General features: G+C 50.3%; 1 protein-coding gene and 1 long non-coding RNA gene across 4 annotated transcripts in view; one reads left to right on the forward strand and one right to left on the reverse strand.

The window, feature by feature from the left end:
- Positions 1-9,390, reverse strand: part of FHOD1 (formin homology 2 domain containing 1) — a 63,836-nt gene extending 54,446 nt beyond the window's left edge. For 2 of the 3 annotated variants that reach the window (XM_044987011.1, XM_044987010.1), the window contains exon 1: positions 9,181-9,390. In XM_044987011.1, the coding sequence (XP_044842946.1) occupies positions 9,181-9,357 (177 nt within the window). In that variant the 5' untranslated portion in view covers positions 9,358-9,390. Of the gene's footprint in view, positions 1-5,837; positions 5,961-9,180 lie in introns of those variants that run through there. The other variant, XM_044987012.1, reaches the window with a different exon arrangement.
- Positions 9,391-9,570: 180 nt separating this feature from the next.
- Positions 9,571-22,390, forward strand: LOC123349175. Its single transcript, XR_006573403.1, has 3 exons — positions 9,571-9,696; positions 11,886-12,344; positions 21,454-22,390. It is a non-coding gene; the product is annotated as an uncharacterized LOC123349175 (long non-coding RNA).
- Positions 22,391-25,831: the final 3,441 nt, after the last annotated feature.

Raw genomic sequence — 25,831 nt, forward strand, 5'->3', positions numbered from 1 at the left:
GTCACTGTTTTCTGAGCACCAGGTACTTTTTCATTACCAAAACTTATTAAAGGTTCACCCATTTACTCCTCCTAGCACCAAGAGCATCACCTTGTCTTTACCCTCTGCCTAGCTCACTTCTGTCTAGATACTGGCTTTCCACCATAATTCTGGTCTCCTTTGGCTTGTCCTCTATCACACAAAGGCACACTCCTTGGACATGCCATTAATATTCCTTTTATCCAGCACAGGTGTGAAGAAGTCACTTCCACTTCCTGTGATTTGTTTCAGTAACTAGCAATAATTTCCAGCTCTTCTGTGCTATTAATGACCCCACCAATACTCTTATTTTTCAACCCACATGGTGCATTTAAAGAAACTCTGACATATCACTTGATACATCCCCAAGGTTTGCCATGCCGTGATTGGAGAGTAGCAATGCCCAAGATGCCTGAGTGCCCACAAGCACTTGGCTCGCAGGACAGAGACAAAGAACACAACCTTTGCTCCACGTCTGAGGTGCCTGGCCACCCCAGCTGGTTCTGAAGAAAATCCTGCACCCAAGTGGATGTTTCTGCTATGGCCATCAACCACAAAATGGTTTAAAATATTGACATTTAAGCTGTCATTATTAGGTTTCAGAATTCACTCCCTGCCGAGATGAATGGGTTGGCTGTGGCTTTGTTTTATTCTGTGCACCTGCAGAGTCAGAAGGCACTGCATTGGTTAGGTCACAGTGGTTTTCTACCCACCCAGAAAGGCTAGCCATTTGTTTTGTAAAACGAAGGCTGGAAATGCCAGACAACAGCAGAGAGCTCCTAAGATTGCCACACTGGTGCATCTCCACGGTGTTTATTTCTGGCATCACTAGTTATTGTAACCTATCCTTTGCTGTCTGACAGATGGGAACAAGTGGTGGTGTTGACAAGATGCTTGCATTTGCTGAATCAGAATGACAGACCTGCTTGTATACTTCAGTCTAAATACACAGGACCCTTATTTGGTACCCAGTTTATATTTGTGATTTATAAACAGGCCCTAGCTTGGCTTCTGTTTTGAAGACACAAGCACCTAAACCTCCAAGCTGCGCCAGCTGCCTCCCCAACAGCAGTCTCTGAAAGAGGATAAATACAACCTGGACTACATTTTGGTGAAAAGAGAGTACCACAATACTTGTGCTGGGGGGCTGGATAGCCCAGTTCTGCTGCAATGCAGAAGATGAATGCTTAGTGTTTTCCCCAGGGACGCCTATGGGAAACTTAATCTGATAAATTATCCAAGTGAACCTCACTTTACACTGGTGCTGAGAGTCCACGTTAGGGTAAAGATATTGACGTAATGACACCACTGCAAGTTTCTCTAATGCAGACAGGCTCTTAAAGGAGATCCAGAAATTTGGCTGTGAATAAGTTAAACAGGCTTAGTCTACTGGAGGTTTCACTACTCCTTGCTCAGAGGGGTTGTGTTGCACCCAGAATGGTATTAAAGATAAGACCAAAACCAGCACTTTAGAACGCTGGTTGTCCTGCAAGGCAAGGTGGAGGGTGCCCCAGGGCCACCCTCTCCCTGCTGCTTTCTTGCCAAAAGATGCCACTCTACAAATTATGGCTCTTCCAGGCCAAATCTGTGGCCCTCTAAGGACTCAAAGATCTCAAGTGACAGAATAATGGCAGCTAGTAGGGCTCACGAGTCCACCCTGGGCTTACAAACTCCAGCAGGCACACCGAGAAGACTGGAGTACGTGAAGGCAGCATATGGTAAAAAAAGGGGGTTGCAATCTGTGACGGGGAATGCAAACCCCACACTGGTCAACAACGGGCTGTAAGGAGCTGCTCTGGGCTGAGCCAGGCCCACCCCGCCACACCGGCACAGGCAGGCACAGGCTGGGTGGGGCGGGGGAGGTAAAAGGGGAGAAGAACAGCTGACATGGGCAGAGCAGAAAAGAACAGACCGTCAGCCCCTGAGGAAAGGGCCGAGGGAAGGCAGGAGCTTCCCAGACACCTACTGCCTGGGAGGGAGGGCCATATCCCCATATGCCCCGAGAGGGAGGGAGGCATACCCCTCTCTCCCTTGCTAACTCTGGTTATTTGGGTTAACTCCCCTTGCTTTTTGATCAGACGCTGCCCAGAAAGGGAGAGGCTTTCAAGTGACCCGGCTGAAGAGCCGTGGCACAGGAAGAGGCAGGCTGCCGCAGAGGTGGAGCGGCCACCTGCAGGAGACCCCAACAGAGAGAGCGAGCTGCCATGCCTGGCCATGAGGAGGCGCCAGCGAGTTGACCCCTTCATGCAATCATGGAGCAGAGTCCTACCGCCCTTCACAGAGTTTGCTAAGGACAATGGACTATTGCACATGAAACTGAAAACCCTGGAAGACAGCTCAACAGTGACAACATTTCAGGTTATGTGACAAAGGAAGAGTATCACTGCCAGGGTCCTGTGGGATATTTTTCTAAAAAAGCCTAATGGGCCTTGACAGACTCCCAAGTCTTCCTTACCCCACTTAGATTTACATCCCTTCTCGAAATCTCTCCTGCCACACTCGTTATAACATCCCCTCCAGTCCAACATAAAAGATCTTATTACACACAGAGTCCGGCTCAGAGAGGAAAACCCTTGCCAGAGATCTGTTTGCTTCGTTAGGCATCGCTTTTGTTGTTTGTTCCCAAATTAACTCCACTTAGTCACCCTTGAAAAAATAACTCATGACATGACACTGGTTCAGTCCAAGAAAAATGAAGCTGTGGATGAAAGGGCACGTGTCTGGTTCAGAGGAAGGTTTAACAACAAGTTCTGTTATCCACACACGCCAAGGCTCCCAAGCTCATGTGGGAGTCAAATGTATCTGGCCCGTGTTTCCTGCCTGCCTACTCCACCCTCCTGCACTGAGACGCTCCCCTCGCCTCTACTGCTGGCTGCTACAGTGGTGGGCAGCAGGCCGAGTCCTCTTCTCCTTTGGAGCAACTGACGGAGCGCATCCTGCTCTGCCTCTGCTCCTCCCCGGCACTCCTCCCACACTAGGCCTGGCTGGAAGGCAGGCAGAAGCTGGAGGAGCACTGCTCCATCATGGGGTGGGAGAAGAGTATCATCTGGCCCCCTAGACTAGAGCCACAGGGGAAGGCAATCCAGTCCTCCAGGGGAAACAAAAATAACCAGCAATAGGAATTTGAGTGGAAGGAGAGAGAAAAGGAAACCTTTGAGGGGGAAGAGATGGTGGAAGTGCCACAAAAACAGTGGAGAGTAGGCTTGCTGTCCACTCACATGAGATTGGAGGTGAGTGAAAACCCATGCTTCTCCCCCAACCCCCTTTCCAAGGTAAAAAGTGTGGGGGAAGCCAAACTCTGCTGGAATAGGTCCAGGCATTATAGGGAAAGAAGAGGAATGGCCATCCAGCTTGACTGAGGGATGGAGCTTCAAATACAATTCAGATAAGTATTTAAAACCTGGGTGTTTATCTGAATTGATCCCCAAATCTGCACCTTCCAAGGTTTCCCTCCCCCTCCCACCTCAATGGTTTTTATGTGCATTTTGCTATTCTACTGCTGCTTGAGCGTTTGGCTGGTTTTTGAACAATGCATCATTGTGATGCATTCCCTTGTACTTACCCAATGTCACATTGCAATGGGGCAGTTTGCTCTCATCTCCAGTCATGAACCATTGCCCACAAATAAAATGGGTGGTGTCCAGAAAAAGAGGACTGAGATCTCCCTCCAGCCTCTAACTGGGATGCCAATTCACTGCTAGTTATGGCAGCAGGAAGCTGTTCTGGTTGCCCATCGGACCTTTGCAAGTTTAGAATCACCAGTAGATGAGCAGTGTATCGTTTTGTGCTGGATTCCATTAACTCCCCTGTTTTCCATCCCTCACTTATTTACTCTTCCCAGTATTATTTCTTTAGTTCTCCTCTCAGATTTCATGAGGATTTATGGGATGTTTTACTGAATGTGTTTTTTCATCTTCACCCTAGAGTTTTGAATACGTTGGTAAGACACAGCAATGACATTTAGAAGACATGGTACAATCATCCATCCCAAGGAAGGATTCCTCACAAAAGCATGGTGGTACCAGTGCGGATGGGACACCTTAAAGCCAGCAGACACTTAATGCCGTCTCTGCCTTTCTGTGCTCTGGATCAGACAACTGTACGCGTCTCCCCAACAAGTAAAGGCAATACAGTGCAGACGAGGCGCTCCCCGCTTAGCTGTTCACTGCCCTAGGAAAAGCAGGTTGTTGGTTAATAAGTTTCACCTGGATAGCTATTTCTGCTGGCCTCACAAAGTAGTTTCTTTGTTAACAGAAGGTAAACAGCTCCCTGCTGCCAAGTGGGGCAGCACAGAATAGGACAGCGTAAGTGGTCTCCGTTTTGAGTTACAGAGTTCTCTATTCACACTACCTCAACCTGCATGTTAACCCCCTTCCATGCCCTATGCGTAAGGCATTTACCAAAAACGTCCCAGGTTTTACAAAGGCTATGGGTACGTCTACATCGTCCAGTTTGTACTGATTGTCACTGGAATTTTGATCCGCTTAAATACAAAACGAAGTGCCTGAACTCCCCAAATCCAGCTCCCCACTTTGGAAGGAGACAGTAGCTCACTAATCTAAGCCATCCAGGTTACCAAGCTGGGGAAGGGGAGGGATAGCTCAGTGGTTTGAGCATTGTCCTACTAAACCCAGGATTGTGAATTCAATCCTTGAGGAGGGCACTTAAGGATCTGGGGCAAAATCAGTACTTGGCCCTGCTAGTGAAGGCAGGGGGCTGGACTCAATGACCTTTCAGGGTCCCTTCCAGTTCTATGAGATATGGAGATATACCTATCATCTCATCTTCCAGAGCTGGGTCAGAAGTATTCTTATATTTCTCTACTTCTTGTTGTGTTTTCTGTCCTCCTGTCCCCCAATATTTACCCAGAATACTGCGAAGTTCTTTTTTGAACCAATTTTCACCCATTTTAAATTTCTTTTTAAAACAAACCGATAAATTCTCAGGAAATTTTAAAATAAAACCTGAAAACAAAGGGCCTTACCTAGGTGCTCCCAGCAGGCTGTTAAGCAACACTGCCTCAGGGGCTTCAGCACTGCAGCCATTAAGCCTTTGTGTTACACCTTTGTTTCCCCTGAATAGACACTTGTATGCAATAGATTTAAAAACTCTATTAAGATGATGTTTAGAAAAAGTGACCACCACAGAGTTTAAGGATAGAAGTTTCTTCTTATGAGGGAATAACATACAGATTATCAAGGGGGGCAAAATTCGGTTTAAAATCAAATGGCATAAGAAATACATAATCTGCAATATCCCCGACTGGGAGTAAAAGGTTAATGGGTCAAAGTGCAGACATTGAGATACGAGGGTATGCTGTTCATAGAATGGCTATGTTCAGGTGTAGAGTATGAGTGGATACTATGAGGAGGATGGGTTGACCCTGTGAAAGTAGAATGAATTATATTGTAAAAATAAGAATGGATTAAAGAAATGTTGTATGTACCTTTAAGCAGAAATAAGAAATGTTGAAATACAGGTGCCAGGAAAAGAAACATTAGGCATAAACAATGGTGCTAATGGCGAAACATTAACAGAAGATCGGTAATAGTTAGTAAGGAAATAAGATATGCATGCCTAGTCCAGGTAAACGTATCTGATTCTGCTTCCTTTGTTATCTTGTTAAGTTCTCATCCTTTTATCTGTATAAATAAGATAGTTTGTTTTATTAGCACAGCGCTCTGCTAATAACACCCAGATAATGTGAGCACTATGCAAGACACAGAGTGGTCTGACAAACTGTGAGTCCTGAGTCTAACTTTGACAACCCTTATCTGGTGAGATTTAATGTTTAGTGAGTTTATGGTTCCAGTTCATACCGTCCAATGGATAAAGTCTCTCAGTCCCTTTCTCATAGTTGAAGTACGGTGTCGCTTTGGATTACACGTTTGCCATCTTTCCACTACAGCCAGCTTTCCCTAGATTTCCTTCCACACTCTGACCTATGGAAAATTAAAGTTCTTTCATTCTTACCTATTTGATTTCTCTCTAAATCAGCAGACACACAAGGCAGGGTAGCACACCACGTCACATGCCATGATGTGCCCCAATAGAATACTACATCATCCAGGCCCAGACGAGGCAGACCGAAGATCAGAATTAGTCAAATTATACAGATACCATGGGACATGGAAATGATGGTGTGCTGGACAATTTGAGATTCCAGCAGCTCATTCCCATAGACCAGCCATAGGCCTGTTTACAGAAGGTCAGACTAGAATGATTCCTTCTGGCTTTGGAATCTCTGAATAGTGCCGGACTGAGTAACTGCACACTAAAAGCACAAAGCCTTCTGCCATGTTCAGGGCCCTGCTCCCACTGAAGTAGAGAACATTCCAAGTGCCTGTTCACTTCCTCCCAGATAACCCACTTAAGAGTGCCGGGAAGGAAACCAGACAATTTCCAGTTAATTTTAGCCTGCCTTGCAGAAGGGCCCAGATAGTCATTCCAGAAACCTCTGAAGCCTCAATGTGCACACATATGCCAGTCACTGTTAGCTTGCAGATCTGCTTATCCCCAACTCCACCTCTGACAACAGGCTCAACCAGGCCTTCAGCACCTCTTGCCTTATCTACTTACGGCCACTCCCCCACATAGCATTCCAGCTCTCCAGAATGCTGCTGCCATTTCCTCATACATTCAAAGCATGACCACATCAAACCCATCCTCAGACACTTAGACTGGTCCCTGTAAGGAATGGGAACCAGCAGAAGTCAAAGTTTGCATTGATTTACAAACCCTCCATAGAAGACTTCATAAACCTCCTCTCTTCTCTCCACCCAGATCCTTCCCCTTTGCACCAGCCTGCTCTGTGACCACACACAACCTTGTCGATGCTGGTCCAAGAGCTCCTCCTTTGCAGCTCCTGTCTGCTCTGACTGCCTTACTGTATCCCTCTGCCATTTCTGAAGCTGTGCCTCTACTTTTTGCCTATCCTCTTAATTTCTTGTCTCATCTAGCTCTGGACCATTTTGGGATGCACTTTGTAAGAAACATACCATAGAATACATAGGTTATTCAAAGAAAAATGCAATCCTTTGTCGAGCTATCTACATGTGGAGAGTTAACACTCATGCCCCATTAGCCAGCAGTTCAGGGGTTTTGTCACCCCATCAACAGGATAGAAACTCCAGATGAGGCAGCTAAGGCACCAACATGGCCAAGGTTGCATATGAAAAAACAGAGGAGCTGATGCTCATCTTCACAGCTGACACTGAAGAACAGTCAAAGGGTGCTGCACTGTGAGAAGTAGGATCATTCCAGAGAGTTTCCTCCCACTTGTGCCCAGGGGGAAAGCTAACAATTGCAGGCCACTATTCAAGAGTGTGAAGACAGTCCAGAAGTCCTGCTCGATCTTGCTCTTCATTAAACCAGTTCTGATTTTTCAGACTGTGTAAGAGCTATTGTGGCACCCTGAATGGCTGACACTTTTGCCAGTTAACAGAATCCTCAGTGTACAAGAAGCGTTATATAAACTCCAGATGGTGCAGGAAGCAATGCTGGTGACTCAGAAGACATCACTGTTTCCTTCAAGTCAGTTCTCAGTCTATGCATCATTTTGGTGTTGGGGGCCCTGTGCTACTGGAGATGACATTTCAGAATACAGATAAAACTGTGGTTAAACCAAGAACACGCTGCTAGAGGAATATTTATGCTACACAGGAATAGCGGACACAGGCCCTAACCAGCAAGCTACAGGCTATGTTTAAATACAAGACCTTATGCCAACCGTTTCCATTCTTTGTGTGCATAGGGGGGTTTATCAAATGGGTTTGAGCTTGGATGCTGAGGAGCAATGTCTCCCAGTTGCAAGTCTACCAGTACAGTTGCCTGATGCTGCCAGGTCTCCCTGGGAAATGAGAAATCCAGTCTGAATGGATTTCACCTGACTAAAGGTTTCAAACCAACCAAAGGACAAGCCAACCAACTCCTCCATGAATGACAAGACAGCTACTAGAGGTCAGGGCAGAAATCCTGCCAGCCCATCCTCACTAACCCAGCCCCTGGTCCCTCCTCGGTACTGCCCAAACAATTCACTGTAATGGCTCAGCTCCAGGGCCTGCTCCTACCAAAAGCCTATGCCCAAGGTACAAACCTGCACCAGCCTAGTGAAGCAGGGATGGGGAAAATGTACGCAGGCCAGTGAGTTCTACACACTCTGTTAAAGTATCAGGGGGTACCCATGTTAGTTTGTGCCCACAAACACAACGAGGAGTCCAGTAGCACCTTAAAGATTAACAGATATATTTGGGCATAAGCATTTGTCGGTAAAAAACCCACTTCCTCAGATGCATGGAGCGTTGAGACAGCCAGGGGGCTGCACAAGATCGGGATGTCCACACCCAACAAGCCCAGCCCATTCATAGGCCCTGCCCTAAACCCCCCCCCCCCCGCCCCGCCCCAACCATGCAGGCCCCATCACCACCCTGCTTCCTCCAGCCCAGCATCCCCTGATCCTTTGCAGGCTCCCCACACCATCTCACTTCCTCCTGCCCTGCCCTCCTCACCAAGCCCACACGGGCCCTGCCACCACCCCACTTCCTCCTGCCCAGCTCCCCAACCTCATGGGGATCCCACCACCCCAGCCCCAGTAAAGGCTAGTCTATCCCCCCCTTCCTCCAGCCCAGCCCCCCTGGACCCATTGCAGGCCCCCTCACCACCCCGCTTCCTCCAGCCCAGCCCAGCCCAGCCTCCGTGGACCCACTGCAGGCCCCCTCACCACCCCCCTTCCTCCAGCCCAGCCCCCTGGACCCATTGCAGGCCCCTCACCACCCCACTTCCTCCAGCCCAGCCCCCCAACCTCATGGGGACCCCACCACCCCAGCCCTGGTACAGGCCCTATCTCCTGCTTCCTCCAACCCAGCCCCGCCCCCCTGGACCCATTGCAGGCTCCCTCACCACCCCCCTTCCTCCAGCCCAGCCCCGCCCCCCTGGACCCATTGCAGGCTCCCTCACCACCCCCCTTCCTCCAGCCCCGCCCCCCTGGACCCATTGCAGGCCCCCTCACCACCCCCCTTCCTCCAGCCCCGCCCCGCCCCCCTGGACCCATTGCAGGCCCCCTCACCACCCCACTTCCTCCAGCCCAGCCCCGCCCCCCTGGACCCATTGCAGGCCCCGCCCCCCACCGCCGCACGGACCCCACCCAGCGCTGGCCCCGCTCACCGGCAGGGGCGCGCCCAGCAGGCGGTGCAGGGCGGGCAGCTGGGCGCCCAGCGGCAGCGCCTCCGGCAGCGGGTGGACGGGCGCGCGGCGCGGCTCCGGGAAGCTGGCGCACGAGAAGGGGTCGCTGTCGTCCAGGTACTGCAGGCGGCAGAGCGCGGCGCCGGGCCCGGCCGCCATGGGCGCAGCGCTGCTCCCCGCGCGCCCACCCGGCGCAACTGCCCGCGCGCCGCCCGCCTCAGGGCAAGGCCGAGCCCGCGCCCCGCCCCGCCCCGCCCCGCCGCCTGGCCCGGCCTGGGGCGGGGCTACGGCTCCCCAGCCAATCGCTCGCCGGTAACCGGGGCAACCGGCCACTACAGAGCAGCCGATTGGCCAGCGCTGCCGGCTGCGGCTAACGGGCCCCGCGGAGCAGCCGCCCCGGGACCGTGGGGCCCAGCGCACCCCAGCGGCCGGAGCAGGCTGTCCCCGCCGCGGGCCGGGCCGGGCCGGGCGAGCTACGTGCGGCTGCTGCTGCTGCAGGTAGGGGGCAGCTGCACCACGTGCCCGGGGGCGCGCGGCAGGGGGACAGTGGGAGGGGGCGCAAGAGTGAGGAGGGGAAGGGGGCGCAGGGGGCTCGGGAAGGAGAGCAGGGGGGCGGGGTGCAGGGGGAAGGGGAGGAGGGGTGCAGGGGGAAGGGACGGGGAGGGTGCCCAGGAGGGGGTGCAGGGGGAAGGGGGCACAGGGGGCTCGGGAAGGAGTGCAGGGGTATGGGGTGCAGGGGGAAGGGGAGGAGGGGTGCAGGGGGGCGGGGAAGGGAAGGGGAGGGGGCCCAGGAGGGGGTGCAGGGGTCGGGGGTGCAGGGGAGGAGGAGACGCAGGGGGAAGGAGGCACAGGGGGCTCAGGAAGGAGTGCAGGGGTATGGGGTGCAGGGGGAAGGGGAGGAGGGGTGCAGGGGGGCAGGGAGGGGGCCCAGGAGGGGGTGCAGGGGGAAGGGGGCACAGGGGGCTCGGGAAGGAGTGCAGGGGTATGGGGTGCAGGGGGGCGGGGAGGAGGGGTGCAGGGGGGCGGGGAAGGGAAGGGGCCCAGGAGGGGGCGCAGGGGAGGAGGAGACGCAGGGGGAAGGGGGTGCAGGGGGCTCAGGAAGGAGTGCAGGGGTGCGGGGAGGAGGGGGCCCAGGAGGGGGTGCAGGGAGGAGGGGGGCTGGGAAGGGGAGGGGGCCCAGGAGGGCATACAGGGGGAAGGGGAGGAGATGGGGCACAGGAGGGGGTGCAGGGGAAGGGGGCGCAGGGGAGGAGGAGACGCAGGGGGAAGGGGGCACAGGGGGCTCGGGAAGGAGTGCAGGGGTATGGGGTGCAGGGGGCGGGGAGGAGGGGTGCAGGGGGGCGGGGAAGGGAAGGGGGCGCAGGGGAGGAGGAGACGCAGGGGGAAGGAGGCACAGGGGGCTCAGGAAGGGGTGCGGGGAGGAGGGGGCCCAGGAGGGGTGCAGGGAGGAGGGGGGCTGGGAAGGGGAGGGGGCCCAGGAGGGCGTACAGGGGGAAGGGGAGGAGATGGGGCACAGGAGGGGGCGCAGGGGAGGAGGAGACGCAGGGGGAAGGGGGCACAGGGGGCTCGGGAAGGAGTGCAGGGGGAAGGGGAGGAGGGGGTGCAGGGGGGCTGGGAAGGGAAGGGGAGGGGGCCCAGGAGGGCGTACAGGGGGAAGGGGAGGAGATGGGGCACAGGAGGGGGTGCAGGGGATGGGGGCGCAGGGGAGGAGGAGACGCAGGGGGAAGGAGGCACAGGGGGCTCAGGAAGGAGTGCAGGGGTGCGGGGAGGAGGGGGCCCAGGAGGGGGTGCAGGGAGGAGGGGGGCTGGGCAGGGGAGGGTCCCAGGAGGGCGTACAGGAGGAAGGGGAGGAGATGGGGCACAGGAGGGAGGCACAGGTGTTTGCAGAGAAGGGGATACATGAGCATCACCATAGGCACTAGGAGGGTAAGGGGTGCACAAGCGGGGTCATGTGATGGAGCATACATGACACGTGCTAGCTGTTGTACGGATCTGTGCCATGAGGGACTGTGCGGGCGGTTAGCTCAGGATGGAGCTGTTGTCTTCCCCAGACCCCTTGTCTGCCGTGCGCCACTGGCTCTGCTCAGGTTCCCTCACCCGTGTGCAGGGCTAAGCCCTGGCAGAACCGAGTCACCAGCCTGGGGCCTGGCCCTTCCCAGCACTAGGAGAGAAAGGACACCTGGGGCTCAGGCTCTCAGTAAAGTTGCTAATCACCAGATGTGCCCACTAGAGGGTGTTTGGAATCCCTGGCCCGCGGTTCTTTGATGAGCCAGCGTGCTAGCTGCACAGCGGTGGCTCTTGCGAGGCCTGGCTGAACATGGCACTGACACACCCACAGGGCACTGCTCAGGCCACTCACATGGTCAGTGCTGTCCTGGAGCCTTTGGCGCACATGGGGCTGATTTCTGCCCCTTGGCTGTTGACGACCTTTGACCCTGACACAACTGAAAGACCTCCTAGGGCCCCACGTGTCAGCAAGCACACCCCGGCACTCACATGTGCTCAGCTCCATGGACCTGGGGAGTCCCAGGCTGGAGTCCCAGCAGAGGAGTCTGGCAATGCACATTTTTCACAGTTGCTGATGAAATGATGGCCCCTGTCACTCACACATGGATTGCAAATTACTGTGGCCAGCTTTTATTTGACCCTGTTCTGTTCTGTAACAATCTTTTCTCTTCATTGAACAGATCACTGGGATGGCGAAGGAGTAACTCAGGGAGGTACAACTCTCTAGTGCCAGTTCCACAGCCAGTTGGAACCGCCATGTGCCTCTGTGCTGCACACAACAGACTTAGAGTGCTTCACAGCTGTGGCTGGGGCAGAATCCCCATCACCTGCACCAAAGCACAGGGCCCCGATGCCTGAGCTAATGGAGAATCTCTGCTATCTGTTAGCAGTGCAGGGCCCATGACAGCCAGGGAACTATGAGAGGTACATGCATATACACACCAGGCTGTTCATTACACACTTGCCTATATAGACAAAGCTTGCCTCAGAACCAGCTGTTCAAATCTTCCTTTTGACATCAACATAAGAAATCTCTGTGCACCAAGTGCTTCCATCCCGTAACTTCCAGTCTTTGCGTGGGCTTGTCTGAGATGGTTGGGACATTGTATAAAAAGAAAGACGACCCTGTTTACACTAAGGTATCACCATTCATGCACAATTGTGATAAATCTTATACAAGTATGTCTTGTAAGGTATCCATGAAAGTGTTATGAGCTGCTAAGTATTATTTTCCTATTTAAATCCATATATCATCATTGTATCTGAAGTTATGAAGATTTGCTGTGTGTTTGTATCTCAAATGTGTTGTGTTCCTGGATATCACCCACAAGACAAATTTGCATCAAGGCTAGTCAGCCATGTGTTGATGGCCAATAAGGAGAATCAACTCTTCAGTGAGCCCTCCTGAGTACTCTCAGAAGGCATGCTGACACTAGATGACCCATGACTCAGCAATGGCATGTAAGGACAGGTGATCCAAGACTTTGTTTGTGCCAGTAACTTTCCATGCTCATAGTCTGAGGATATAAAAGTGGAGACTGTGACATCACTTCTTAGCCTCTTTCCTGCTCAACATCTCTGGATTATGATTTCTAACAAGAGTTTAGAACAATGGACTGAGGGCCCCAATATTTGGGATGAACCAGAGCCACTTATTACAAACTGGCAGATTTAACATCATTGCTATTAACCTGATCTACAAACTCTGAAACCACCTGTAATGTATATGATTCATTTAAACCTCTTAACTCTTCCTTTTTTGTATATTAATAAACCTTTAGGTTTTACTTACTAAAGGATTGGCTACCAGCATGGGTCTGGATGAAATCTAAAGTATATTTTGACCTGGAGTGTGTGTCTGGTTCTTTGGAACCAGAAGAACCTAATATATGTGATTCTTGGTTTAAATAATCATTTATCACAAGTCTGGATGGTGCATGAGGGGCTAGAGGGCCTGAAGGAGATTCTGTGGCTTTCTGGGATCATTAATAGTTCTGCCAACTTTCTTTAGAAAATTTCAGGTGCACTGGTAATCCTCAAAAGTAAACTCTCCCTAAGGGTGTGATAAATTGAGTTAGTTTAGCACTTTCTGTGATTTTAAAGGAATTTGCCAGAATCCCTTTGAGGCATCCAGCGTGGAGAATACTGTATCTCATTTCACTTTGAGGAGCAAGTCAGCCCGTGTCAAGAGCATTTTTTCCCCACAACTACTTCTTTTGTCTTTTTAAGATCCACACGGATTCATATTTTTCCATTTTTCATTATAACTGGTATCACTGAGGCACAGCATGCTTTTGGCTCAGCAATTTTCTTGATTATGCCAATCATTCTATTCTCTTCAATGCAGTTTCCACTTTATGAAGTAGTGGGATAGGAATCATGCGAGATGTATGTACACTATACGGTGCAGCATTGTCTCTTAAGGTTATTTGTACTGGATCTCCTGTCAAAAGTCCAATATCACCAAATATGCCATTGAGTTCTTCCACCTTTCTCACTAGGCCCATCATAGGGTGTTGGTTTGTGGTCCTTTGATCACATACAATCTGAACACAAAGCTTTTGTCTTTGTAAGCAAATGCATGCAGAGCTCTTATAAAACATTCAACACTTCCTCATGGTTCTTGAATTCTTTGGTGAAAACATGCTCTTTCATCAAATCACATTTCTCTGAGGTATAAAGTATGCATCAAACATAGCCAGAGCCCTTTAATAGTTGTCTTTGTGGCTGTCTTCAGTAAAGTCAAAGGATTTAAAGATATGCTCTGCCTTGCTTCCCCATAGCATAAACTAAATACCTGTATATCTCCAGGGTTTTTTTGTGGAATTTAATTGCAATTCAAAAACTTTCAAAATACTGCTTCCAGCCTGTCTATTGTGATGGTTTGTGAAAGCTGACATTTTCTGGGGTATTGAGGAGTGGCATGTTGATGAGATCCTGCATTATGTTCCTTCTGTCTGTAATCTTTGCTGTTTTCCATATGTTTCTGTTCTTAATTAACTTCTGACACCTGGCATGCTCCTCTACCAGCTGTGGACTGGCTACAGAGCTTGCTTATACACTCCACCTGTGTTCATACATTCCTTTAATGTTCTGCCAGGTGTGGGTGAGGTTCATTTAAATCAGATATTGTGCACAAAGTGTCACCTAGTGGCTGAATAATGTAATACAGATTGGCTTAGCCGCTGTAATGGAATGCTAGAGTCTGCTTGGACAGAACTCAAAGTGGAACAGACGTAGCAATCAGCCCTCAAAAGCAGTGTGATCAATAGGGTGACCAGACAGCAAATGTGAAAAATCGGGCCAGGGTGGGAGGTAATAGGAGCCTATATAAGAAAAAGACCCAAAAATCAGGACTGTCTGTATAAAATCGGGACATCTGGTCACCCTAGTGATCAAGGAAAACAGAAGGGTGCTGAGTAAATAGAGCTGCTAGAGAATCAGGATCTATGAGAAAATGCTGAGGTTAGTTGGACTAAGGAATGACAAGGATCCTGTATGGCCTTTCTGGAAGGATGCCTGGAGTTCTGTCCCCAAAAGATAAGGGAATAATATAGTTGTATCTCTTGTAAACCTTCATGAGGGCAGGTCTTCACTACCCCCCAATCCGGCGGGTAGAGATCGCTCTATCAGGGATCGATTTATCGCGTCTCATCTAGACGCGGCTAAAGCCATCCCTGAACGTGCTCCCCATTGACTCTGGAACTCCACGAGAGGCGGAAACGGAGTCGATGGGCGAGCAGCAGTGGTTGACTCACCACTGTCCTCATGGCCAGGTAAGTCGACCTAAGATACGCCGACTTCATCTACGCTATTTGCCTAGCTGAAGTTGCGTATCTTAAGTCGACCGCTCTCCCAGTGTGGACCAGGGCTAAGTCAGGGTGTGAGCTGCTCAGCGCCAGCATCAGGAAGAAGTCTCCCCAAACAGTCTGATGCTGAATGGAGTCATTAGAGAGGTTTCCACTTTCCCCTAGCACTTCCAACATGGGCAACAAGCTACCTAACCACGTACGCTATTGGTCTGTTCCACTGCAGCAGTTCTTGCACATTCAGTCCCCTGCTAATGCAGGCCAGTAGGGTGTACTATTCAGCTAAAGTATTCACTTGGAATATTCTAGAAATATTTGAAAATATTCAGTGTTTGGGTATTACAGCAGAGCAGCAGTACTCCTCCCATATAGGTTTCTATGCCCCTTTCCATGCCCCCCACCATCAGGGATCTGGGGGCCTTGCTGTTCTCATGGTCTGTTCCCCTCCTCCCAATATGAGCAGGTATCAGTGGGCCCCTGTTGTTCTGAGATTATCTGAGCCCTCTCCCTTCCCCCTGGGTGTGTGCCTCTAGGGGTGTCTAAGCCACTTTCCCTGACCACCCCTCAATGTGGGATCTGATCCCCTGTCCCCCCTGGGGGGGTGTAAGCCCTTTTCGCGGTGTGCCAGGATTTGAGGGTCCTCTTCCTTCTGAAAGTGTCTGAGCCTGTCCCCCATGTGATCTGGCAAAAGGGGAAGCCCTTCCTCTCTGCATGGGGAGCTGAGAACAGGTATGCAGGGAACATGCACCAAGAACACACTGCTGAGACTGAGGTCAGAAGATGTAGGACAAGCATATCACAGGCTTTCAAGCACTGGCCCCAAGGGGTGGGGTCAATAAGGACACCCACTGAGATTAATGGAGCAGCTCACCTATCAGAGCTCTTTCAGGCTGTATTCCTCTCCCCCTGTTCCCATTCAAGGGAGACCATGCCATTGAGATGTATGGGCCACTTCACACCTCCCAGAGCCTCTTGTGCTTTCAGGATTGGCAGGGATCTCAGGAGGTATCTAGTCCAAACCCCTGCTCAAAGCAGGCCCAATCCCCAGACAGATTTTTACCCCAGTTCCCTAAATGGCCCCCTCAAGGATTGAACTCACAACACTAGATTTAGCAGGCCAATGCTCAAACCGCTGAGCTATCCCTCCTCCCAGTACAGCCCTTGCTGATGATTAATTTAATATAATATTATAGCGGAGTACCAGCTCTGATATAGTTAAGATTGAGAAGACTTTTCTGTTTAAAGGTCGATTCTTCTAAAATTGGCATGCTTCCTCAGCTGATCTTGAAATCTGCTATGGTTCATAGGGGTACAGGGTAGGGTTAGTGATCCAAATTTGGGGCTATTTGAGTGAGATGGTCCCGGAATATAGCCCCACAAATAAAACAGCTTTCCCTGGGGGGCCATGTGCCAAAGGTTGCCAATCCCTGGGATAGACAATGGCCCATCAGCTTCGATAACATGTGGCTGGACTTGTCCTTTGTCTTTGAGAACAGGTTCACCCACTTCCTAGACCTGTCTCGTAAACACACCTCAGTCATGGTTTCAGCTTATGTTCATAAATTCACATATAATGTTGTTAGATACATTTCACCATGATGTAACTGACCAGCAAGTTATTAGTTTTCAAATGATACCTCCCAAGGTGTACTTTGTACAACGATGATTATAATAGCATGAGAATACAGGGATACATTCCATCATAGAAGCCCAGAAGGTGGGTGGTAGAGCAGCCCAAGTGGGATGAAAGAACTCTTTGTGGGGTTAGACTTTTGTTATTCCAGATGGGGGGGACGTTTTAATTATTGACTTGGCTGGAAGGCTAAGCCACAGGTGGATATAGCCTCCTGAGTCAATGAGTGCCACATTAGAGGTCAGGATAAGGACCCAAGGACTGGAACCCAGGTGTACAGAGCTTGGGGCAGCTGATATCCCCACAGTGCTACCAAGAGGCTATGCAGAGGCACACCCAGGGAGCACTGTGGAAAGTAGGTGCCACAGGAAGTACCTGCCAAGAGACCCAGAGTGACAGTATCCTGCTGCCCTCTGATTGGCCAAGTGCCCCTACTTAACCCCAGGGGTTGCCCGAGGAAGTTGTCTGGGCAGCCACACAGACGTGCCCTGCTGCAATGCCAGACTTCCCAGCCTGACTTCAACATCAATTCTAGCCCAGTGCTGCCTCTGAGCTCCTGTCTCTGACCCCAGCCTGACTCTGACTCTTGTTTATGGGACCTGGCCTGGCAATTCCTTCTACTCTGGCCCAGTGACAATTGTCCCCAGTGGGCAGACCTTAGCCCAGTGGTGACTGCTAGGCCAAACTGCCTATGTCCTGGCCCTTACAGTCAGAGCAGGCCCAGGCCTGCGGGATTGCTGCCCTCGCTGCAGTGATGAGGGGGATTTGCCCTGTGCACAACTGAGGGTAGGGCCTGTGCCGAGTGCTGCCTCTCTCCGAGCTCTAGCCTTGCTGCCAATGGAAGGGGTCGCTCTGGCCCCACTCCGACGGGGGAGTTAATGGCCCCCAGGAGCAGCCTCGAAAGATGTAGGGATGATTATAGTGACCAGAGGCCTGGGCCAGTGCCACTGAATACGGGGGAATGAAGCAGCACCTCGTTGCTAGGGACAAGGAGTAGAGGAGATAAATGACCTATCAACTGAGGCCTATGGCAGGTGAACAAGCCCACAGCCCTGCACCTTTGTACATTACAAAGGTAACTAGATGCTTCCACGCACCTTTGTGTCCTGCTTTGTCTGCAGAGACCAGGTGTGTCTTGCTGCTGCTGGGCAGGGAGCCAACAGCCTTAGGCGAGTAGGCAACACAACAGCCTCGGAGACAGAGAATGGAGCTCAGCGACTGCCCTTCTCCCCCTGCAAAGAATCCTCTGCAAATGAATCCCCTCGCACAGGAAACACACACACAGCCTTGCTGGGATCCTGGCTGGCTGGTCACCGGGGGGCTGTGACATGCCACTGGAAAGATTCACAAGACTTATTGCGAGGCTCCCCACCCCAGCCCAGGAGGAGGGTCCTGTTGTACAGATGACTGCGGTAATAGTGTGACAGCAGAGAGGAGTGGCTGCATTCCACGGCTCGGCATGCACAGCCCTACTATCCATTTATCTGCAGTGTTCGTCATTCAGCCTTGGCCTGTTCGTCCCCAAACAGCTCTTCCTCCTTGAGCTGTCTCTGTTAAATAATGAGCGGTGCAGTCGTGTTGGTGCTGTGTTGGTCCCCAGGATATTGGAGAGACAAAGTGGGGGAGGAGATATCTTTGTGATGGTGCTGCCCGTGGGAGCCAGCTGAGGTCACTCAATCAGGGTGAACTGCAAACCAAACGGGGCAAACAAACCCCAAATGCTGGTGGTTATTCCAATACTTAAATTTACCAAGCCAGCACAGAACAGCTTCTACAATACCTCACTGGTTACTCAGAGTCCAAACAACGCAGTTCCCTTAAAGTGCCCAGCCTCAGGCCTCCATCCAGACACACCTGTCAGATATGATGATGATTCCTGAAAATCTTACTTCATCATATAAAAGAAAAAGTTCTTCCAATCCCAAAGGATCAGCCACATACCCAGGTCCAATTATAACTTAGATCTTACCCAAAATATATGCTACAGCCAATTCTTATTAACTAAGCTAAAATTTATTTAAAAAGAAAAGAGAGAGAGTGTTGGTTAAAAGATCAATATACAAACAGACTTGAATTCAATTATTGAGGTTCAGATGCATAGCAGAGGTGATCTTGTAGTTGCCAAAAGTCCTTTCAGATATAGTTCATAGGTTATAGTCCAATGTCTATATTCAGGGTGACTCCAGTCAATGACTGGGGATCTCAATCCTTGTGGCTTAAGGTTTCCCCCTCTTGAAACCCAAAACAGATCTGAGATGATGTAGGATTGTGTCCCAGGGTTCTTATACATTTCCAGCAGCCTTTCGGCCTGAGAAAACAATAGGCTTAACTCCTTCTCCCAAACATCCTGGTAATTAGCACAGAGTAATTTATCCATTAAACAGTTCAGATACAGGTTATCACAACCTTCAAAGAGACACATAGACAATAATACTATTTCACTCAAGTGTCTTCATAAATGTTAATATTCCTTTTTTGATCTTTGAATTAAAACTATAGCAATAGACAAGACTTGTTTGCTTACATCACAAGACTTGAGCAAACATCTACCCTTCTACCTCTAACAATGCAGACTGCATTTCAAAGCTCTATTCATTTACATATCTTTCTAACCAGTCCTTAAGGTTCACCCATGGGTTAGGTCAGTCTGAGTTAATTAACTCTTTCTGGCCCTGTCACCTTCCAATGAAATATTATATTGCACTCATAACGTCACAATCTTCTACTGGACCAAATTCTGTTGGTGAGAGAACAAGCTTTGGCGCTTACACAGAGCTCTTCTTCAGGTCTGGGAAATGGAGCAGCTACAGTTTAGGTTTCATCCTAGGTGAGAGTAGCCTGAAGACTGAGGGCAGAGCATTGTGAGGTTGTATCTCACATACTCTGGAGGGCTTTCTAGCTCCATATTGGCCCATGGGCGGGGCGGGGGGGCAGACACTTTAAGCATACTCCATATCCCAGCGCTCATCTTCCTTGTGCCTGAGGGTTGGGCATGTGCTGCCTGAGCGGAGTTCTTACTTCTACTCCAAGAAGGGTCTTTGTAGCAGTGGCAGTGTGGAACTCCGTGCTTTGCTGGGTCCCCTGTGCTCGGTGTGCCGGTGGGAAGATGGGGGTCGGACAACCAGCCCTGCAAACTCAGCTTGGGGTCTGTGGGCCTGTTTCACCCTCAGGCCAGTGCAGAGCCAGTTACTGAGTGAGCCGGCATCTCCCTCACTCTGAGGTTGCTGGGGCCCTGTCTCAGTTACCCTGTGACAGGCCCTCTTCACTCTGGTCCTAGTTAGGTTAGCCTGGCTGCAGTGGTCATTCCTTGGGGCCTGTAGCGGGATGGTCACCCCGCTCCTGCCCGGAGGGGGAAGCAGCCACAGCTGAGGCCACGCCCCCAATCAGGCCACAGCTGGCCCTATAAAAGGGCCGTGAGCCAGGAGCCCAAGAGGAGATACTGTCTAGCTTCATTGAGAGGGAAGGACCTGGCTGCCTGGGAAGCCGAGAAGGGTACCTAGGGTGGAGCAGGGCTGGGGAAGGGCAGAGGGAGCTGGGGAGCTCTGGCCTAGCAAAGCCCCAGGCTGCAGGCCTAGATAAGGGCCCACAAAAGGGTACCGGGGCAGCCCAGAGATAGGCAGAGGCAGCTGGTCCAACCCCCCTTGCCGATGATGAGTGGTTTATAGACTGCAGTCTGTCCCAGGCAGGGCCGGCTCCAGCGTTTTTGCCGCCCCAAGTGGCAAAAAAAAAAAAAAGGCCGCGATCGGCAGCACTTCGGCGGCAGCTCTACCGCCGCCGCTTTATTTTTCAGCAGCAATTCAGCGGTGGGTCCTTTCCTCCGAGAGGGACTGAGGGACCCGCCGCCGAAGAGCTGGACGTGCCGCCCCTTTCCGTTGGCTGCCCCAAGCACCTGCTTGGTGTGCTGGTGCCTGGAGCCGGCCCTGGAAGCGGGGGCTAGATGGTGACTGGCTGTAGCCACTGAGGCAAGGGGAGGATAGAGGATTGGGGGCTCCCCTGGGTGGGGAGACCCAGAATGTGGGGAGGGTACTGCAGAGGGCAGAACCACCAGAGAAAGGGCACTGGGTCCAGGAGGGACATGGGGGCCAGTGGCAGGCCAGACATCAGCAGACAGAGGGTGCTCCCGAGCTGGAGAAGAGCTAATTCCCTGGACGACCAGCAGGAGGCGCCGTGCCGGTGAGTCGTCGCCCCGCCGCAGGGGCCTCACAGGCTTTGTTTTGTAATCCGCTATTCCATGTAGTGTCAAACAGTAGCATCCTCTGCTCTCCTGGCATTCCTCAAACTACTGCCATGGCTGCTTGGGCATCACTGTCCACCTCCCTTTCCCAGATTAGAACCAGTTCCTTCCTGCACGATATAAACACCAGAGCCCATCACTAAGAATAAGCCACCTCTCTTTCAGGCCAGCTGCAGAGACCAACCAAGGGAGAGGTTTGGTGGCGCCTGGCTGGGGAAGACCCAGAATCTGATTTTCAGAGATGCGGCTGCCCACAGCTCCTGTTGATGGCACTGGCCACTCAGCATCTCTGGAAACGTGGCCATGCCCTGTATGGAGCCCAATGTGCCAACTCATTAGCGCTAGCATGTCACAGGGCAAAGCTACTTTCCCCTGAACTGCTGTCAAGGTTTCAGAGAGAAATCCCTCCTCCGCCAGTGCTTTCCAAGCCATGGTCCGCGCCCACCAGCAGCTGGCAGATGAGGATTGGCTGATCTGCCAACCAAGCAATTCTTTAAAGAATGAGGGCTGCTGCTGCTTTGTTAAAAGTAGAGACCAGCTGATTAGTACAGGGTTTTTGTTTGTTTTTCCAGGGCAGAAAAGGTGAAATATTGAAACCTGCGCATCCCATGACAGGCACCCTGGCACTACTCCACAGCTGCTGAGCACGTCTGTCACTGCTGCAGAGGAAGCTTGCAGCGCCATGGCTCAGTGAGTCCATAGAGCAGGGAGGCACATCTGTCACTGCTGCAGGGGAAGCTCACAGCAGAATCCTTTCAGTGCTACCAGAGAGCCACTGACCACTTCTGCAGAGGAAATTTGCAGTGCTATGTGCTTCAGCACTACCATGGAGCTGCAGGCAGCTGTGCAACTGCTATGGAGGAAACTCGCAGTGCTGGGTGTATAAAACACTCTGTAAAATCTGCCTGTATTTTTGGCAATGACAATTCAAAAGCTTTGGAAGCATCTTCTCTAGGCTGTGAAAGCAGGTTTTGCCGGCTAAGGACATGACGTCAGTAATGTTGGGAGAAAAGGCAACAATAATTTGACCTTCTTCCTTTATTAATAATGGGCCTTTTCACAGAACACAAAAGAACATTAGAAAACATCAAACCAGTCAAGGCTAGAACAAGATGTAGCCACTTCTTTGCTCTGCCGTTAGATGAGTGCCTGGGGTGCAGAATGTTGCCAAGTGGTTGACGTATGTAAGGTATGAGTGTGACAGTGCAGTCGATTTCTTATTGTGGAATCTTTGCCACTTGAATCTCTGCAGATGTTTAAATCTTTGAAAACAGTCTGTTGAGAAGCGTGGCATTGATTGGGCGTGCTGTGCCAGAGCCCCTGACAGTCATTGCTTGAGCGCAAGGGATACTCTGCATTGGTTGCCATCAAAACCAAATAAAGATATAAGCCAACCACACCTATGGTTCAAACTGTTATAGGGTGACCAGACGTCTTGATAAAATTGAGACTGTCCCGATTTTGAGGAGTTTGTCCCGCGTCCCGACCAGAGTACGGTTGGGATGCCATTTGTCCCGATATTTTGTTTCCTGGTCTTCGGCGGCAATTTGGCGGAGAGTCCTTCAGTCATGGACGGTCTTCGGCGGTATTTTGGCAGCGAGTGCTTCTGTCTTTGGTGGCAAGGTTTATTCCCACCGCTGAAGACCGTCCATGACTGAAGGGTTCTCCGCCGAATTGCCGCCTAACTCCCGGATGGGTGAGTGTGTTTAAAAAAACAAAAACACCCACGGTGGTCCCGATATTTTCCCCTTAACATCTGGTCACCCTAAACTGTTATCAGTCAGTCTTACCATTTCAACATACCCTCTGCAAAACAGCTAAAAAGTGACAAGTTTTTAAAGTGTTTATATACCAATGCTAGGAGTCTAAATAATAAGATGGGTGAACTAGAGTGCCTCATATTAAAGGAGGATAGGATATTGATATAGTAGGCATCGCAGAACCTTGGGGGAATGAGGATAATCAATGGGACACAGTAATACCAGAGTACAAAAATATATCAGAAGGACAGAATCGGTCGTGCTGGTGGGGGAGTGGCATTATATGTGAAAGAAAGCATAGAATCGAATGAAGTAAAACTCTCAAGTGACCCAACTGTACCATGGAATCTCTATGGATAGTAATTCAGTACTCTAATAATAAGAATATAGCAGTAGGGATATATTACCAACCACCTGAGCAGGATGGTGATAGTGACTGTGAAATGCTCAGGGATATTAGAGAGGCTATTAAAATAAAAATCTCAATAATAATGGGGGATTTCAACTATTCCCATATTGACTGGTGTGACAAAGTTCCTCCTCTACCTTGGTGGGTCCTGCGCTTATTGCCAGATTTGCTTGCCTCACAGATTCACCCTGTGGGTCGGGAAACAGCCCAGAGACCTTCCCCTTTGGTAGAAGCCACAGTCCAGGTCAATTCCTCCTGGGTTTGATCCGGAGTTGGGAGGTTTGTGGGGAACCCAGGCCCATCCTCTACTCTGGGTTCCAGCCCAGGGCCCTGTGGACTGCAGCTGTCTAGAGTGCCTCCTGGTTCAGCTGTGCGACAGCTACAACTCCCTGGGCTACTTCCCCATGGCCTCCTCCCAACACCTTCTTTGTCCTCACCACCAGACCTTCCTCCCAATGTCTGGTAACGCTTGTACTTCTCAGTCCTCCAGCAGGATGCTACTCACTCTCAGCTTCTTGCACGCCTCTTGCTCCCGGTTCCTCACACACACTTCCTCTCCTCTGACTCCCCCTGGCCTGCTTGGAGTGAGCCCTTTTATAGCATCAGAGGGGCCTTAATTAGAGTCAGGTGCTTAACAGCCTCACCTGACTCTTAGCAGGTTAATTGGAATCAGGTGTTCTCATTAGCCTGGCTGCCCTGGTCACTCAGGGAACAGAAAACTGCTTATCCAGTGGCCAGTATATCTCCCTTCTACTACTCTGCTCTTCCCAACTGGCCTGGGTCTATCACACTGGGTACATGTCACCTCAGGACAGGATGCAGCGATAAAGTTTCTTCACACCTTAAATGGCTGCTTCTTGGAGCAGCTAGTCCTGGAGCCCACAAGTGAAGACGCAATTCTTGATTTAGTCCTAAGTGGAGCACAGGATCAGATCCAAGAGGTGAATAGAGCTGGACCGCTTGGTAATAGTGACCATAATATAATTAAATTTAACATCCCTGGGGTGAGGAAAACACCACAGTAGCCCAACACTGTAGCATTTAATTTCAGAAAGGGGGACTACATAAAAATGAGGAAGTTAGCTAAACAGAACTTAAAAGGTACAGCACAAAAAGTGAAATCCCTGCAAGCTGCATGGAAACTTTTTAAAGACACCATAATAGAGGTTCAACTTAAATGTACCCCCCATATTAAAAAACATAGTAAGAGAAACCAAAAAAGTGCCACCGTGGCTAAACAACCAAGTAAAAGAAGCAGCGAGAGGCAAAAAGGCATCCTTTAAAAAGCAGAAGTTAAATCCTAGTGAGGAAAATAGAAAGGAGCATAAACTCTGGCAAATGAAATGTAAAAATTATAATTAGGAAGGCCAAAAAAGAATTTGAAGAACAGCTAGCCAAAGACTCAAAAAGTAATAGCAAAAACATTTTTAAGTACATCAGAAGCAGGAAGCCTGTTAAACAACCAGTGGGGCCACCGGACGATCGAGGTGCTAAAGGAGCACTCAAAGACGATAAGACCACTGCATTGCGGAGAAACTACATGAATTCTCTGCATCGGCCTTCATGGCTGAGGATGTGAAGGAGATTCTCAATCCTGAGCCATTCTTTTTAGGTGACAAATCTGAGGAACTGTCACAGATTAAGATGTCATTAGAGTAGGTTTTGGAACAAATTGATAAATTAAACAGTAATAAGTCACCAGGACCAGATGGTATTCACCCAAGAGTTAATGTGAAATTGCAGAACTACTAACTGTAGTCTGTAACCTATCATTTAAATCAGCTTCTGTACCAAATGACTGGAGGATAGCTAATGTGATGCCAATATTTAAAAAGGGCTCCAGATGTGATCACAGCAACTACAGGTGGATAAGCCTGACTTCAGTACCGGGCAAACTGATTGAAACTATAATAAAGAACAATATTGTCAGACATATAGATGAACCTAATTTGTTGAGGAAGAGTCAACATATTTTTTGTAAAGGGAAATCATGCCTCACCAATCTACTAGAATTCTTTGAGGGGGTCAATAAGTATGTGGACTAAGGGGATCCAGTGGATGTAGTGTGCTTAAATTTTCAGAAAGCCTTTGACAAAGTCCCTCACCAAAGGCTCTTACGCAAAATAAGCTGCCACAGGATAAGAGGGAAGGTGGTCTCATAGATCGGTAACTGGTTAAAAGATAGAAAACAAAGGGTAGGAATAAACGGTCAGTTTTCCGACTGGAGAGAGGTAAATAGTGGTGTCCCCCAGGGGTCTGTACTGGGACCTGTGCTGTTCAACATATTCATAAATGATCTGGAGAAAGGGGTAAACATGAGGTGGCAAAATTTTGATGATACAAAACTACTCAAGATAGTTAAGACCCATGCAGACTGCGAAGAGCTACAAAAGGCTCTCTCAAAACTAGGTGACTGGGCGAGGAAATGGCAGATGAAATTCAATGTTGATAAATGCAAAGTAATGCACATTGGAAAGCATAATCCCAACCATACGTATAAAATGATGGGGTCTGAAGTAGCTATTACCACTCAAGAAAGATCTTGGCGTCATTCTGGATAGTTCTCTGAAAACATCCACTTAATGTGCAGCGGCAGCCAAAAAAGTGAACAGAATGTTGGGCATCATTAAGAAAGGGATAGAAAATAGGACAGAAAATATCATATTGCCTTAGGGTGACCAAATCGCAAGAATGAAATATCAGGGCACATTGGGCGAGCAGGGGTGGGGGGAAGAGCCACAGGTGCACAGCCCCGACCGGAGCCATGAGGGGGGACACACA

The sequence above is a fragment of the Mauremys mutica genome, chromosome 14, assembly GCF_020497125.1.
Source record: "Mauremys mutica isolate MM-2020 ecotype Southern chromosome 14, ASM2049712v1, whole genome shotgun sequence".
Classification (NCBI taxonomy): Eukaryota; Metazoa; Chordata; order Testudines; family Geoemydidae; genus Mauremys; species Mauremys mutica.